This window comes from Cololabis saira, chromosome 13 (genome assembly GCF_033807715.1).
Source record: "Cololabis saira isolate AMF1-May2022 chromosome 13, fColSai1.1, whole genome shotgun sequence".
In the NCBI taxonomy this organism is placed as follows: Eukaryota; Metazoa; Chordata; class Actinopteri; order Beloniformes; family Belonidae; genus Cololabis; species Cololabis saira.
The window spans coordinates 26,914,581-26,932,081 of NC_084599.1; the positions used below are offsets into that span (position 1 = coordinate 26,914,581).

Below are 17,501 nucleotides of genomic sequence, written 5' to 3' on the forward strand. Positions count from 1 at the left end.
TGAATAAAACAGAATAAACAGCATTATTTTCAGGGTTAACTTTCAGCCACACAATCAGCTCATTGATGAGTTTAAAGTTTTAAGCAATTATTCCTGGTTCACAGAGAACGTATCATTTTTAACCAAAGCCAATGTGGAGCGTCATGTGAACCTGTTAACCGGTGCCCTAAAAAAAAAATTGAAAATATACATATTTTAACGTATTTTAACAAACAGGACAATGCAGTCTACTAACTAATGCAAATAATAATTGGATGAGAACATTTGAAATAATTGTAAATCAAACTTGAATCAAGTAATGTAATATCTGAAAAAATCTGCTAACCTAAAAGTTAAAAGTATTTAGTATATAAGCTTAATATATAAAATTATATTTATCAATTTCATCTGACGAAGCAGGAAGTGATGTAACACAAAATATAACTAATTACTTTTGGTATTGTATAACAAAGTAAAGAAATAATATTTGAAACATTTGGTGAGTAGTGAACAGTATTTTGCTCTTTTGAGTGAGGATTATGACACTGGTCTTGTTCTGTATAAAAAAACATTTATGATACCGGCACATGTGAATGATAAAATTGGATTTTATTCAGAGGAATATAATTCTTTATGTTATAGAACCAGGACCTTGATTAATCTATTTGTCATCTCTTGTATTTAAACACTTAGCATGCCTCATATCACATTTAAAGCCTATTCTAAACACCTATTTCTTTCTTATTCCGTGTACCGCCAGCGTTTCATGATGTCTTTTCCCACTCATTGTAGAATCCGTCTCTTTTACTTTTCCTTTACCTTTTTTTCACTTTTGCTGTGAACTGCTGTTCCCATTCACTGCAGGATTGGTTATATCCAAGTCCAAGAGGGAATTACTGAGAAAACATCTCTGGTTACCGCCGTCTCTGTGGCTATGCTCCTTACCAGTTTTTACAAATGGTTTGTTTGAAGTCATGAATGAAAAATGACAATATCGCTCTAGTGGGTGAGAGTGGCAATTAGAAACCTTACACAAGTAATGTGAGGGCTGTGCCACTTCACAGCCTTCCTGCTTCTTATTTCTGTGATCAAAAGCCTCAATCAAGGTTGCGAAAAAGCTCTCAAAAGTGAATAAGCAAAGTCTTTCCGAAGAACTACCCAGGCAAAAAGTGGTAAAATTGCTGTTTCTTATCTAAATAAATCTGGTACAATCACTGTTAGTTTTTATTAGAAATTATAATAGTGGTTTAGTAGAGGGCATTGCACGTTTAAATGGATCACTCTTTAGCGGGAAAGGTCAAAATCAATAACGTTACAGGAAAGGAGGCCTCAACTTTCATTTGTTTTCATAGACTGTCAGGTATACACATGTTAAAAAGGAAATTATTACAAATACAGCTCATCATAAGCATGTGTGCATCTATCCAGCTGTAATATTGTCATAGGGCCAGTGTGGATTCAGATTTAAATACTCTAATATACTGTCTTTGCTGCATCTAAACTTGTTGAACACCATGGACTTTCAAGTCCAGAGCATCTTATACACATTAGTCCTGAGGTTTAGGCCATCATCTTCTGTGAACACGCAGAGTACATATTTTTTCACCGTTCAGTTTAAAAGGTTTGACTTTCATCAGAATGATGTATCCTCTACTTTCAGTTGGATATGACTTCCATAACCACCAATTTGATCTCTGAACAAGGGACTGCAGATGCAAATTAGCCTAAGGCTAACTCTGGAGCAATGCATCAAATGTTTACATTTATGTTTTTAATTACACATGGTCCCTCTCAAATAAAATAAAAAAAATAAATAAATGTACAAGTTATCATAAGTTACTTGCACAGTACACAAATCCCCTGCCTTATGACTCCGTCTATCCTTTGATATCAGTAATTTTGCAAATTTACTGAACCATACATTCAAGAAAATGAATGAATACATTTTCAAGACAGCTACTTCAGTACTTTAAAAAAAAATCAATATCGGGCTCCTGTAACATATTATTAGATAATATAACCATGTCTGTGCAGTTATTCCATCTTTGTCTTTTATTGTATCATGCCTAACATGCCTAACATACCTTAAACTGGTCTCCAACATCAATCCTCAAATTCAAGTCTTTTATTGGCAGAGTCCTTCCCTTTTGGAATTTTATTCTGTTCAAGAGGCAATCCCTATAGACTTAAAAATATTCACTCCAAACTCATCTTTTAGTGGACTTCAATTCCTCTTAGATCCACTCGTCAAGAAAAAAAAGATCAGCTGGTTCTTAAATCTCATGTGCTGATGAAGATTGTGTCATATAAACAAGTATTTGTGTTGCTACTACAGTAAGTACATCCCTATTTGACTTTTCTTTTTTTTTTGTGTTTGCTCTGGTTACTATACATTGATAATATTCTATGTCTATAATAACCCCCATATCTTGACATATTTCAGGTTGTGATGTACCTCTGAGTTCAGGAAACAGAATATAAGAGCCGTGCCTTTCTGTAAGATTTTATTTTTCTTTTGCTCTAAGCTGCAGTTCAGAAAAGCCACCGCCTGCTGAAATGAAGACAGAAGTTTCTCTCTGTCTGACAGGTTCCCATAATGGCTATCTTCCAGCAGAGCTGTTTGCTGCAATATTGCAAAGAAAAAAAAAAGCTATTAGCCCAGAATTTGCCTATTAATTCCCAGAATATTAAACTCTATTGAAGTTTAAAATTGAAAGCCAAGCTAATCGTAGGCCCATGGAATAAATGATCCTTTGAATCGGACATTAACAAACAACCCCATACTAAAAGACACCCACACAGAATTTACTTCACTCCAACTGCTTAATTAGCCTCCTTCCTATACACACCCGACCGCTTAGACAATTACAGAGTCTGCTCGTTTTGCCTTGAGAACTCGGGCAGTTTATGAGCCAGATACTGCACTTAAGAAGAAAGAATTTAGTACAGTCATGAAAAAGCAGGAAAAAATTACCATAAAGTGCTTTGCCACGTGGTGTATCGCAAAGCCCTGTACCTTGAGGTAAATCGTTAGCATTAAATCTTTTTCCATTTCTGAATGTTGTTATTGTGGAACATTATTGCAAAAAGACTGTAAAAAGCAAAAAAGATAAATAACCTAATAACTAATTTGTCTTTTTTTTCCTCCCTTACAATGCCTCTAATGTTTCTCCTCAGTATCACCTCCCTCTATTTATTTCACTCCCATATAAGACACCATCTGGGAAGAAAGTCAGGTGTTCCTCGTATACTGATGGTGACACAGAGGGTGAATGTACTTGTCACACCATCAAATGAGCACTTTATGGGAATGGGAAATTAGGGATATAAAAGTTTTTATAAGTTATTTATCCTTCAGACACTACATAAAATCACCTGCTGAATATTTCATTGCCCATGATGCTGCCAAAAGGGCCCTGACACATCAAGACGTTGACTACACAAGACATCTTCAAGACATTTTGAAAAGGATTAATGACAAGCATTCTAAGAGCTTAGACTCTAAACCCAGCCTAAATACCTTCAAGCTTGGATGAAGTAACCAGTGAAAAGACAGAACAGATGTACCAGATGGAGATACCATGGTGAGTAAAAAAAAAAAAAACAACAAGCGATTTCATCTATACCAGATTTCTTTTTTTGTGTCTTATGATAATTATGACAACAGAGCAGAAGAAAAAATAACCATCTCAATCATGTTCAAGCCACTGTGTGCCCATCAAGGCTGTTTGATGTCTCTGTCCACCAATGGGACAATCCCCCCCCTACAGAACAAAGACCCAAAACATTTTCCACATAAATTTGCAGTGGAAAGAACACTAAAACCAGAGTAAGAGTGAGCAGATGTGCCCGACACAGAGATGACACCATGTCATTGGTCTTTGAAAAAGCCACATGTGTCTGATGTTGGGGACATGTAAAATTACTATCGTTATTTGAGCTGAAGTGGAGGATCGAGGTTTTGCTGCTGAAGCAGTTGAGTCTGGCGTAATTTTCTTTTCTGGTAGTGACTTGTCAGCAGTGCAACTCCTGCCATCTTCTGGACCTTTTGTGGGGACCGATTGAAGAAGAGCAAGAAATACAGATGTCGAAAGCAGCCACATGTACAAAAGAAATGCAAAAAGATTTACGGGGCTTGTTCTCTAGTACTTGAGAGTGTTTTTTTGTCAGTTAACCCGCTAACTAAGACACAACTTTATTTTTATAAATGAATTTCATGAAATTCAATTTCAACAAAAGGAGAATGAATCTCAACACTTTGCACAGGAGTAAAAAGCTTAATAAAAGAGAAAGGGTGGGCATAGACTATATAAAATAACCTGGAAAACCCCTCATTGATGGCACCCATAGGTTTCTGGAGACTTGGCTTGGAGCTCAGTTCTCAAGGCTCTGGACAAAACAATGGTTGTAAATCCAAAAATGCACGAATGGATGGAGGGAGCAAGTTTAGCAGTGGCTTGCTGTCCACCATACCTGCCTTACCACAAGCTAGCTATTTTACCTTAGCTTATCGTAACATATGATGTTAACTAATTGTACCTTTCAGTCATTCTGATCAAATGTGTCCATCTATTCAGATGTTAAACAACAACTGAAGTGATTACTGCTGAAGCTGAAACAAGGACGCTGGCACTTTGACCAATCTCCAATGAGAAACCCCCGTTAATCATTCATACATTTGTGGCTTTATATAATTTTGCTTATAAAGTACATGAAAATTCACCATCTTTAATGTTGTCATGAAAGTGAAATTTAGGCATGGCACCAGGTTCTATAAATATTAATGCTAATTGGTTTTTTTCTGCTGTAAAACTGGATATTTTACGTGGACCTTGATGCAGATACATTTGCTTCTTTGAGCTACCCACTAGTGGTTACTTACGACGAAAAGACTCGCAAACCGTTGCAGCTAATTGGACAAAACACTTGTACTTTAAGTCCAGCTTCACTTTCAGGACCTGCAGTGCAGCTGAAGGCAAACATCAGTCTTCTTATTGGTGAGTTTGTTTACGGACCGAAGGGAAATATTTGGTCAGTTTTTTGCAAAGGATTTTACCATAGTTTTATGCTTTTTATCATTGAAATAAATCTTAGAACCAAAGTTCTTCCATTTTTTGTGCTATTTTTCATTTATTCAGAATCACTCACTCTGGAATCACTTGTGAAAAGCTCACAGTCTTGTTGACTCTAATTTGCTCTCATTTCTAACTCTTAGGTGCTGCATTGAATAATGACAAAAAAAATGACAATGAATCCCATTACCTCCTCTTCTTTTTGCAAAATGATTCTGTAATTTTCACTATTAAATAATTTCTCAGGTTTTGTGTGTCTTCCTGCTCTCAGAGTTTCATCAAAGACATTCACAATCTCATCAAGATTCATCTTGAAAAAGGAAAGCACGAGAGAGGCCCTGAAATTTACACGATCAGAGCTTTTACATCCCGGAGCCGGGAAACTTGCCCTCACTGCTACCACCTCCATAAGCAGCCTGATCTAACACAGGTTAGCAGTAGAGGGCCTATTGATCATGATCCAATGTGACCCAGTGTTAATTCCCCGGTGAAAACCACCCAGTCAGTCCAGCGATGCATCAAAACCTCAAGGTTTGTATGAACAAGCCTTACTCTGAATAGGAACCCGGGAACTAGCCCGGTAATAACAGACCTCAGTAAAAAGAAGAAGAAAAAAAAGGGGGTTGACCAAAGAGAAAGTGGTGCACAGAAACTCACCTCGTTCACCCCGTCGTTTTCTTTCCCTGCAGGTTTTGGGAGAATGTTGAACATGCTTCCTGTAAAGCGATGTAGTATTTATTACAGCCTCCGTTTTTGATGGCTGGGGTCATGTAGCCTGCTGTCTATTTATCCTACAGGTCATTTACTACTTAAGCCTGGTTTCAGGGCCAGGAGAGGAAGAGAGGAGCGAAATCTAAGATGCAAGAACTAAATTGGTAGCAAATGTATAGCCTCCAACCTGCCCCTTGGCCCAGATGCTTTTTTCAAGGGTTCTGTTCACCCTGCTCCAAGATGCAGGGACGGCTTGCCTCTGAAATAATATTTCAACAGTGGTTACAGACGCAAAACCGGCGCCATCTCTCAGCTTGGGCTGTTCCCAACAAAGTGCTGCATAAGGGATTTTAATTTTATTTCTGGGAAGGTATTATGCTTTGCTGTGTAGTGGTGGTGATCTCAAGGTGAAGAGAGACTCGTGACCGAAGGTTGCAGGTTTGAATTCCCAGAGTTGTGTTGTCCTTTTTCAACAGCTCTTCCAGATTTAACATTATTATTAGAGCACTGCACCGCCTTTAGAAGGATGTTGACCCCATCCTGGTTGGATTAATATACCTGCACAGGATTGAATGGTTGGGGAAGGGATAGATAGATAGATATCGGGAGCTAGAAGAAGATTAGAATTTGCTCAGATGACCAAAATTGCTAAAAACACCAGCAGGGATAAACAAGTCTGCAATCTTATGTTGATGCGAGATCATTTACCACCATCACAGGGTCTCAGGTCAGCCACTTAACAAAGGAAAATTGCTTTAAGTTTGACAACAATGGCTCAACAATGTTTGTGTGGAGGCTGAATCACCATTCTGCTGAAGTTAAACCCTAAAAAAATGACTTTGACCATCTCATTTCCATATAAATGGCTCAGTGGAGTTCCACTCTTCTCTCCTGCAGCCCAACAGGCTCAATAAAAGCCAATGAGCTGATACAAACAGGAAAATCAAGTCATTGTTTTATGCAAACACCATATGCTGCTCAGTGCGGCTGCACATGGCAGCACTACTTCGACTTCATTTGCTCCTCTGTATCAAGTTGTCCTTGTGCCATCTGTGTAATTACGAAGTTTAGACAATGAAGTTTCTGTTTTCAACACGGTAAAAAGCATATTCGGATATAATTTCTAAATATCTAGAACATTCATAGAGATCTGCATTATGCCTACGTTATGTACGACAATATGAATACATAAATCTTGATACAAAAGTTTTTGTTTTATTTCAGTTTACCACTGTGTTGCACATTGCTTGGAAACATAGCTTTTGATTTGAGAAAAGCTGTATGTTCTGTTCTCTTGTTCTTCCAGAAGAACAAGAGCATAAAATCATATACAAGTCTTTGCTTTAAAAAAAACAACAAAAACTGCCTTTTTTCTTTTATTTAAAAAGAGGTTTGAGTTTACATTGAGTAAATTGTTCAGCTTTGTGGGGTGATTATTGCTACACGTTCTGCATACAAAGTTTTTTCCTGTGAAGCTTATCTGAGAGAATAGACATGTTTTAAATTGTCAAAGCATCTTCTTAGTTCTCTTTGGATTCAGACATCTCAAATTCAGAATTGCGTGGAACTTAATTGACTTCTTGTCTGTCTCCACTCACATTTCAGCTGCGTCTGAACAGCGCTCTCTAGACCTCAAAAAAGATAAAAGTGGAGGGATAACACCCATTACAATGGTTGGCTCAGATCAGCAGCCATGCATGTAGCCTTGCAGAATGTTGCAGATGTTAAAGAAAATACTCCCTTCCCCAAGGCGATGGGAAATCAATGGTCGATTAATAAACACCTGTCACAAAGCCAAGATTGCAAAAAAGAAGAGAAAAAATACGTGAGTGCTTTGAAAAATGCATGTTTTCTCCTTTGAGCTGGATGGGTCTTCAACAGTTTCATGGCTTTTTGTGAAGATAGAATGATGATTACAGTGATTAAACTCCAGTTGTTTCTGCCTAAGCTTAGTAGGGATTGGCTGTTGAGATGAAGTCAAGCAAGCAGAATGAGCATCGGTTTAAACTACAAACCATTTAAACCCTGTCTGATTAGAAAAGGAGCATCCATCACACAATAGGTGGTGCCGATCGCATGTTTATTCGAAAACTTTCAACTGAGAGTTGAAACAAGGAGACTGTGAGTCATACAGGTTTCTCAGCATTTCCCACCGCTGTCAAAATCTACACAGTATGACAGTAATTGCTGGCTCCGATGTTTCTGAACCCTCCCACAGGCTGCTGGAGGACCACTCATGAAGCTCTGAGCACCGCTTATCATAATTCCATTCCCTGCATTCACGCTTCCTTGGCAAGCTGGGTCCTCTTCAATCTTGCCTTTTCTACCCTTTTCTTAATGCATATCTGTCTCAGGTGCTCATGTCTCCATGTTAAGAGATTCTTATTTCACATATTTTCACATATCTCTCAACCCTCACAGCTGGCAACCCCAGGCCAGGCTCCGTCACAGGTTTCTACCTGTGAAACAGTCCTCGTCACCTTCCCCGTCGCCAGCAATATCTTGCTCAAGGTGATTATGCTGGTTACTCTTTGTGACTAATGAAGCCCTTGAACTTAGTTTGAGATGATTTATGCTGTGTTTTGGTTAAAAGGAAAAAAACTAAAGAAAAAAGCTGATTTAAAATGTAATGCCTTTTTTTCACATAGCCATTGTGCCTCAACACTTCCCCTGTCTGGGTAAGAAGGTGCAATAGCTGTGGCCTCTAGGATTCATCCACAGCTAAAAGTCTATGAGAAGAGCCTCTTTAAGGGCCATTTGTATGAACATTTCTACTGAACAATTACAGGAAAGATGTGATTTGAGGTGATTCAGTACGTCTGAATGTTCACACCATGACCACTAGGTGGAGCAGGAATACATGCAACAGGTCTGGAGATGCATGCGTCTTTCTAATCTACTCGATTATCTTTAGTTACAAAGGATTGCTACATCTACCTTTAACCTTAATGCTCAAACTTTATTCATTTCCATTTTTTAGTTTTATCTCTGCTTCTAGAGAAACATTTTTTTACAAGAAAGTTTTTTTCTTTTTTAAGTTTCAGTGCTACAATGTGAAGTAAACATGTTTTACACAGATTACTTACTGGAAGTGAATGCACTGAAGTCGAGCCACTTTGCTGCCTGTGAAAAAGTCTACTGAGGATACTCGTTTCTGAAAGAGTGGGATCTTTACCCATTTTGTGTTGCTGCCCTCTGCCGGAGACAAGCCTGTACTGCATCAACTCCATGAGTTGACTGCTTTACTGAAATCTAGTTGTTTTGAGTTATCTGGCAGATGTGCTGAATGTTAAGACGGATTTTGACAAAAACTAAATAGATCATGGGTTTGAAAAAAAAATATATATATATATTGCATACAGAGGAATCAGAATGAACAATAAAGGAAACCAGGAAACAGTTGGAGAAAAAGGTTTAGTTAGACTCCTCAAAGTTAAAGATTGCTGTAAAAGCTTCAAATGTGTGGATGACTCTGGACAGGATGTGGATTGTTAAGTGAAAAAAAAAGTGGAAAAAGAGGATGGAAATTTTTCTCCCCAGAACCATTCAGGATTTCTTGCTTTCTAAAAAAAATGTGACACTTATGAGACCTCTGTGTAATACAAACCGTCCAATGCAAAATAAAATATGTTATACATAAAGGCAATGTAAATCATGCTATTACGGGAAGTTTCTTGGTTTTGTAAACTACTTTCAAAATATAGAACAGCAGTAAGACTTTCCACGTTCTCAGTCTTGCGGTTACAAAACCCCACCGTATCCAGCGCCATCCAGTGTCCTTACACTGATCAGTTTCAGCATAAAGGTCTTTGGGATGGAACAAGATGAACTGCTGTATTTATTAACAAAGTCTCCAAAGCTCACTTTTTATGATGTGCTGAAGAAAAATGTGACATCTACAAAGTTTGTTGGTTCAGTCAGATTCCGAAGATTCACTGGAGGTGGAAGAGGAGGATGACTCGGGCTTTCTCTTCTTCGGTCTCTTTTTGTGATGTTTTCCATGCTCTTTTTTGTTCTTTTTGCTCTTCTTTTTGTGGCTTTGCTTCTTTTTTTTCTGTCTCTCCTCTTCATCTGATGAGTCAGATTTGCTGGACTTCTTTCTTTTTTTTGAAGTCGCCTCTTCACTCGATGACGAGGATCTATCCAAAGAGGGGAAAGTGTCTGTGATCTGGCCAACTAACAAGTGTTAAAGAAACCCAAGCCCATCTGGAAATGTGTTTCAATCTGAAATAAAACTTAAAGGTATGAAAGATTTGCTACATAAAGATAATATAATAAGATTACCTTTTTCTTGACTTTCTGTCTTTGCTCTTCTTCTGTTTGCGTTTTTTCTTTCTGTCATCATCATGGGACCCTTCCACATACAAAATTGTAGCGTATTTTAAATCACAAAGACCATCAACAGCACCACTTTTATCAACTATTAAGCAATTTCTTTAGTATCATTAATTCCAGCTGTCCTAGTTTGCCCTTTTCATTATTATACAATGTATAGATGTAATTGAACCTTTACGGCGCTGCCTGGCTCGTGCCAGCCTCTCACTCAGCTGAGGAACAGGTTCGTCTTCTTCACTCTCCTCAGAGCTTGTGCTGCTTACGTCCAGAACTATGTCTTTCTGGGGATCCACTCTGACAAAATTTCGGCACTCAAATGTTAAGTGCCCGGCTGGGAAGAGATGCAGAGTTTCAATTAAGTGGTATCTTCAAAAAAGTACATTTTCATTGTTTAAAATTTGAAAACCCAAGCATAACAAGCAAACTAACAAGTGGATAGTATATGGTAAATACAATATTAAAATATAAATAAAATCGATTCATTCATTCTGTACAAAAGCTAAATGTGAAGGTGTTTTACAACCCCCAACTTTAACTATAACAAAAGTCTGTAACCGTTATTACAACATCACTCTTATCATTTAACATTTTATGTGATTGATTGTTTGAAATAATTTGATCTAGTATATAGTTTGCTCATTTTCTCCTGTGGATTAATAGCACAAACAGTTTTTGTATGAAACTGAACTTCTTAAATTTGATTGACTGCATTTGAATGAGCATATCTTGACCTGAATGTCTCTAATTTAGCAGAAAAGCGAAACACAAGCTGTGGGAAAGTTGGTGTTTGGGGACAAAAGCAGAGAGAAATCTCACAGTTTCCAGGCTAGAGTTTTAAAATACAAAAAAATGAACAGATAATGACAAATAATTAATTGCTGTCACCTGCACAACATGTATTCGTCATTATTAGGGCATTCATGATAGTCCTAATATTGGGTGCTAATTAATGAACGCATTATTAAAAAAAACAAACAAACAGAGAAAGATACAGGATTACTTACGATATCCACATTTCTTACAGCCAGCTCTGATGTTGTCTTTATTGGGACCTATAAGACAAGTTTAAGAAATTAAGCATTGATGAATGCCAGATAACTGAAGTAACACTAAATCATTGTCCAATATTAGGTTTTCACAACTAAATACTACTAAATACTAAGCCTTCCAAGTGTGGTTGTTAAATCCCCCGGCCTTTTCACACAAATAACATTAAAAACATGCTTTCCCAATGAAACCACCGCTACATGAGAGGCATTTGTGCAGAAATATGGACCGTTTAGTCTACTTTAAAGGGCGGATGGTGAACAGAGTAAAGTCTTTAATCTTGTCACTTTTCATTACTTTGATGTGCCCGTGCTAGCATGTATATGTTTATTTAATTCTGGACTAAATGTTACTATCAGTGAACCAGTAAAAAATACGGAGAAGAAGTACAGACCAGGTAAAGCCATCGTAGTTGATATGATAATGTCACAAAAGGAGAAAACTAATTTGTTCTCGCCGTTTTAGCGCGAAGCGACGTCCTCTCACAAAATACTGTCGAGCTGAAACATTTGCTCTAGAAACTTCGGTTCCGGCACCCCCCAACCACCGGTGTTTGGAAAACGAGCGTTCCGGTGCAATGTCGCCCCCAGCTGGACGAGTGTTTGAAACAATACGCTGCACAAAACCTGATCCTATCTTCCGATCTATTATAAAATAAACAGCTTTAAATAACTTTTACATTTTGCAGATACTTTAATCTGGAAATCTGCATTTATTAAACATCTGGGTGCAATCCTTTGTTTGGGTGTATGCCTGTATCAAGGTTTCAGTATGTGAAATTTAGGCCAGAGATGTAAACCATATTCATACATGCTTTCTGTGTGATACAGAAAGCATGTATTTTGACAGTGTCATGGGATGATCTCTGTTTGTGAATGTTTTCATCAGATCTCTAATTCTCCTGTCATTTCAGTTCCTGCCACTCTGATGAGCCAGGTAATTGTCTCACTCTCACCTGTGCTTCCCTGCCTGGTTTTCTTTGTCGTCAGTCCTCCTTCATATACCAGCCCAGTTCCATATGTCCTCTGCCAGATTGTTTACTTTGTTTGCCTAGCTCTCCAGCATTTCCCAGCCTACGGATTCTGCCTGCCTGTTTCCCCGTTCTTGGATCTTGCCTGCCCCCTTGGATTTGTCGGCCTATTCTGCCTGTCTCCCCCGTTTTTACCTCTGCCTGTTTTTTGGACCAGATTAAAACCTTCTTGGACTCTCTGCTAATCTCCTTGTTGTCATGCTCTTGGGTTGCCTGCATTTTCAGCCGTTACAGACAGAGTGTATTTTACTATCTAAAAAAAAAAAAGAAAAGTGTAATGTTTTTCTGAATATTTGACCTTCTAGCTAACCAAGTGCCTGCCATCTAACTCAGTAGTTTTCATTCCTGGTCCTCAAGAGCTGCTGTCCTACATGTTGATGACCAACTTGTCAAGGTCTGCACAACTCTGCTGGGATGAAAGACACTGATCTTACTTCTGGGTTGAGTGTCATGCGGAAGTAAGATTTGTTGCAGCTCCTCGACTGGAGGCATTGGGTCCCATGTTAAAATGTCCAACTTTAGAGCAAAAATGAACATATTTACAGCCTGGTTCAAAGAGCAATTTTGTTCTGCAGCCTTTTAATTTTTATCCATGAAATGTGAATTGTATTTTACTATAAAGCCATTTTTTTCTATACATTTATTTCTAATATTACTGATTGAAAGATGGCTTATCCGTAATTGTTATGCTGCCAAGCTTACTGATACAACTGGCAGTCTCGGCCTTGGCTAAACGCAACTGTAATTTTTGATTTTGCCCTCAAGTGAACATGTGAAACACCATATTCCGCTGTAAACGTCTGCCGGCAACTATTTCGGCAGGGATTGGCTGAGGGCGGTAGCCACAGCTTACTTTGATTGACATACGGTGGGTGTGTTCCTTCTCGGGCAACATGGCTGCGCACTGCACATAGAAATGATGCATCAAAACCACTCTTGAGTAATGTGAGTTAATAGTTTGTCCATCGTATTTACAGTCTGTTGCTGACCTTCCAGCTTTTGTGATCAAATCACTACAAAAAGGTCTAGAAAGTAGCAACGCATCTGGCCTCATCATAAGAACACCGACTGGTCTCACAGAAACCAATGGCAACTGTTCTCCCACATTGTTCCTCAATGGTAGAACAAGTTACCTGTGGCCATAAGAAGGGAGTCGTCCCTCTCTACTTTAATAAAACTGTTGAAAAATGACAGAACGACCTTCTTTCCTAAACGGTGCTCCCTTTAACTTCCTGAACTGCACGTATGTCATTTTAGCTTATCTGAATGCTTTGTGATCGACTATGTTACTGTGGCTTTAGTGCATTCCTCTGTTGTAAGTTGCTTTGGATAAAAGCCTCTGTGAAATCTGAATGTAATGAAATGTAATGTAATGAAACCAGTCAGATTGGCAGATGATAAATGTTGCCAGATGTGAGGCCCATAGATGTGACACACACACACACACACACACACACACACACACACACACACACACACACACACACACACACACACACACACACACACACGTTACATTCCTTCACAATTAATACTGCAATTACTTTTATCTGTTCAATAAAATCATAAATTCCTCTTAATTGCAATAATTCCTACTATACAAATGATGCTACACGTAAATTTCTCATCACTGATTCTTTTTGCAGATTGTTGTATTGAAACTTTCTCTCTCTTTATATATATATATATATATGTCTTAATCTTTCATTTGAGGATGTTTTTCCTTATCAGTCTGGAATTCAAGACCTTTTCCATCATAGCTGTTTTAATGGTGTATGTTTTCTAAATTCTAGGAAGCAGGAAATGATTCCTGTTCTCTGCTTGAAATTAGAGGCCAATAAGCTGCCACAGTACTATGAACCGAGTCAGATATGAGAAAATCCATGCATCTAGAAAAACTGTACCAGCAGAGGTTACAGAGGGCAAAAAAAAATGCAGAATCATACCTGTTGTGATTAGATTGCCTCTCAGTTCTGTAGAACTGTAATTGCACAATGAATCATCCAGATACACCATCATCAACTCATTAAAAAACTGACTTGATAAACTTTTGGCGACATGTTTCTAACGAAATAATCTACACGCCCCTGGAGCACTTCGCTGGAAATTCAGTTAACAATATCTTGCCGGTTTACCAGCATTTTCGATTCTTTGTTTACATATTTGTGGAATAAGCACAAATCACAGATGCAGCTTCAAACTGTGGCATTACATAAAACACTGGTGGTTCTTTGAAACCTTTTTCCAAGCCAGAATGTTGTTCTCACCAAGTTTATATTACCCCAACAAGCATGTGGAGAGTCGAGCTGAGGGTAACAGAATAATTAAGCTTGAAGGCCTGAGAAAATAGAAAATAGATAATAAAACAAATCTTGATATCTTGACTCTTGGGCTTCATTTAGGTGTAATAATGTGTCAGCATTCTACGAGGATTATGGCCGTCTTTAAAAACATTTTCACTTGTAAAAAAGATACTGATTTATTTTCATTTGATTTGATTTTTTAGATCACTAACAAAGCAATACTAATGCCAGCTCAAGGTTTTTAAGGCACAACTCTATACTACAAAAGGAAATTCCAGTGGTGAACTGGGCAAAGGACAGTCACGTAATCCCATCATCAAAATCTTCAATACAGCATTTTCATGTTGACAAGACAATTGGTGACTGAGCAGAAGAAAAATAAAAGGCTGGTGTTGCAGCTTTTAAAAGTCACTGATGAAACTAGTGGGGCACTTAAAATGTAGTTGAAATACAACTTTATCAGCTGTTCATACTATTTCCTGGGTGGTCCAGTGTGGCTGGTATGAAATGTCAGCCACATGCATTACTGGTAATCCATGCCGGGGTGTGTAACCTAAATGGTAATTTTGTAAATGGAAATGAATGCCTCAGAACGTGTTGAACGAAACAAGCTGTCCATCTCACAGCGGCCGTGTGTCTGTTGACACGCTCTGGCTGGTCAGCACCTGGAGGACACCGAGGACATTGCACGGGATGTTTTTGGACCGAGGCTCTGCTAGGAAAATAAACCTATGTCTGACCTCAAGCGCCAGTCGCTGAGTCTCCTGACTTCACCACCTGACACCACGTTCCTCCCACAGGCGCAGGCATCATTCTTGGGTGGCCGTGGAGGAAATGGGAACTCTTTTTGGCTTCCTCTCAAAAGGACAAACACAAAATATGAAGAGCAAGACACTAAACTTGTGTGATTTCTACCACACTAAAAAGGACTCTGTATTTTACCACCCATCTTCATGGAATTCATTTACTTACCTCCAGTCTTAATAAAATCTGAATTGTGAATCTTTTTGCACATTGTTCTTTGATTATTGTTTCTTGCAATGAGAGGGAGGTAGCAGCAATATTGATTTAATTTGATTGATGTGGTGAGAGTGGTGCTGCTCTCCCTCCTGCCCCTCTGGTCTTCACTCTCCCTTCTTTTCTGTTGTTCTCAAACCCTAAATCTACCTGTGCGTCTGTGGTGAAGACTGCAGCGAGGCTTGATGTGGAAGGCGTTTAGAACATTGGAGAACGTGTTATTAAAACTTCTCCCATCGAAAACATGAATGCACTGCAGTTTCTCAGTTTTTCTCCTTTTTTTACTGTGCATAATCCGGAGTCTCCAGATTTGTTTATTTTCCTGCATTCTTTACACCCTTTGTCCCACTTTAAGTCCACGAAAACAACTCAAATGTTTTTTGCAGCAAACTGTAAAGGCTGAACATGTGATATGCTGACGGAAATGATCCGTCAAAGGACAGAGAGAGGAACACACTTTCATCTGGGAAAAGATGGGCTGTGTAGAAGGGGCAACAAGCTCGCTTTCTGATTTGATGGGTATTTCTGACGCAAACTGGTAAAAAAAGAAAAGAAACGGTGACGGTTTGTTACCACATTTTCCTTTGCCTCTACCCCAAACACAAAGATTCAAACCAAGACTCCAAAATAATAGTGGTTGGAGGAAATATATATTTATTTTTTGTTCTACATCAGATATTTATTATTTCTCTGGACATCTTGGAGCAGAGGAAGTTCACCAGCCACTGGTGCAGGACGATTTATAAGAGGCAGAGTGTAATGGCTTTATGTTTAGAGTTCTAAGAACGTGTGAGAAGCAGAAGAAGTAGAGCAGCAAGTTTTCCACTTTCTTAGCAAAGAAAGCCATAACCGTGGTGAAAAAAAGAGAAATAATTTTGACATCTGAAGAGGTTTTAGGGCTTGGAAGGAATATGAAACTTTTTATGATCGCACTTCTTCTCAATGGATGTGGCTGTGCAGGTGAGTCAGAATTTTGTGTTTGTGGCTTTGCAAAGGCAGCAAAAAAAAAAAAAACGTTTGAAGAAACAACAAACACGAGCAAGGATTTGATGTGGTCACCATAAGCCCATGAAAGCATTTTTTTATGACGTGATGTCAATTGCAATATATTCTTCAATGCATGCTGTAAAAGTGGATCTACAGACAATGTCTATAAATAAGAATTACTGTAATTCTTTTTTTTTTTTGTTATGACTTGGTCCAAAATCAGACATAACACAATTGCATGGCATCACAGAGTGAGAGGCATGTTTGTAAGCAAACACACACACACACACACACACACACACACACACACACACACACACACACACACACACACACACACGCACACACACACACACACACACACACACACACACACACACACACACACACACACACACACATGGTTAGATATCTGTGACTTTAGAAGAACATTATACTCTCGCTTATATTCACCTCCTCTAACCACGTTTGGCTTCATCCAAACCTTAAACTTTTCAAATGATTTAAACATTTCAATTACTGACTTGCTACTTTCCTTGGCATGAAGACAGATCCCCCAGTAATGTACCTTGGCAAATGAGTCTGCCTTTCTACACACACTTCAGTTTCACCATCAAAAAGTTACCATTTGACGTTCTTTTGAACAGCAGATATATACAATAGTAACATTTATCAGGGGTATGTGTATGCAGTAGGGGATAAAAAGCATAAAACTCTAGGTATTGAATTTAAAAAAAAAGCGTTCAGAGAAAGTGCATGTGAGTTCTTTTTAGCCTTGTTTCTAAGTGGTGGACATATGGTTCCAATCTATAAATGTCAGTCTTTGTGGGAGTCTGCACACAGCCTGAGACTAATTTACAGTCACATCTTTTGCAATACATTGACTCCCTTGCTTAATGATTTACACAAACAAAATCTTTGAACTTTAAGTTGTTTGTCATCATAACGAAAATACCAGTGAAGGACATTATTATTTCTATTCTTATCTTAATAGACATAACTTTTACCAAAGGCTTCTTA

At 38.3% G+C, this 17,501-nt stretch overlaps 1 protein-coding gene across 1 annotated transcript; it reads right to left on the reverse strand.

Annotated features, from left to right (window-relative positions):
- Positions 1–9,157: 9,157 nt before the first annotated feature.
- srek1ip1 (SREK1-interacting protein 1) lies at positions 9,158–11,668 on the reverse strand. Its single transcript, XM_061737184.1, has 5 exons — positions 11,539–11,668; positions 11,102–11,149; positions 10,270–10,428; positions 10,047–10,116; positions 9,158–9,901 (listed from the first exon to the last, which is right to left on the reverse strand). Exons 1-5 carry the CDS (start codon positions 11,549–11,551, stop codon positions 9,676–9,678), a joined length of 516 nt encoding a protein of 171 aa, XP_061593168.1. The 5' UTR covers positions 11,552–11,668; the 3' UTR covers positions 9,158–9,675.
- Positions 11,669–17,501: the final 5,833 nt, after the last annotated feature.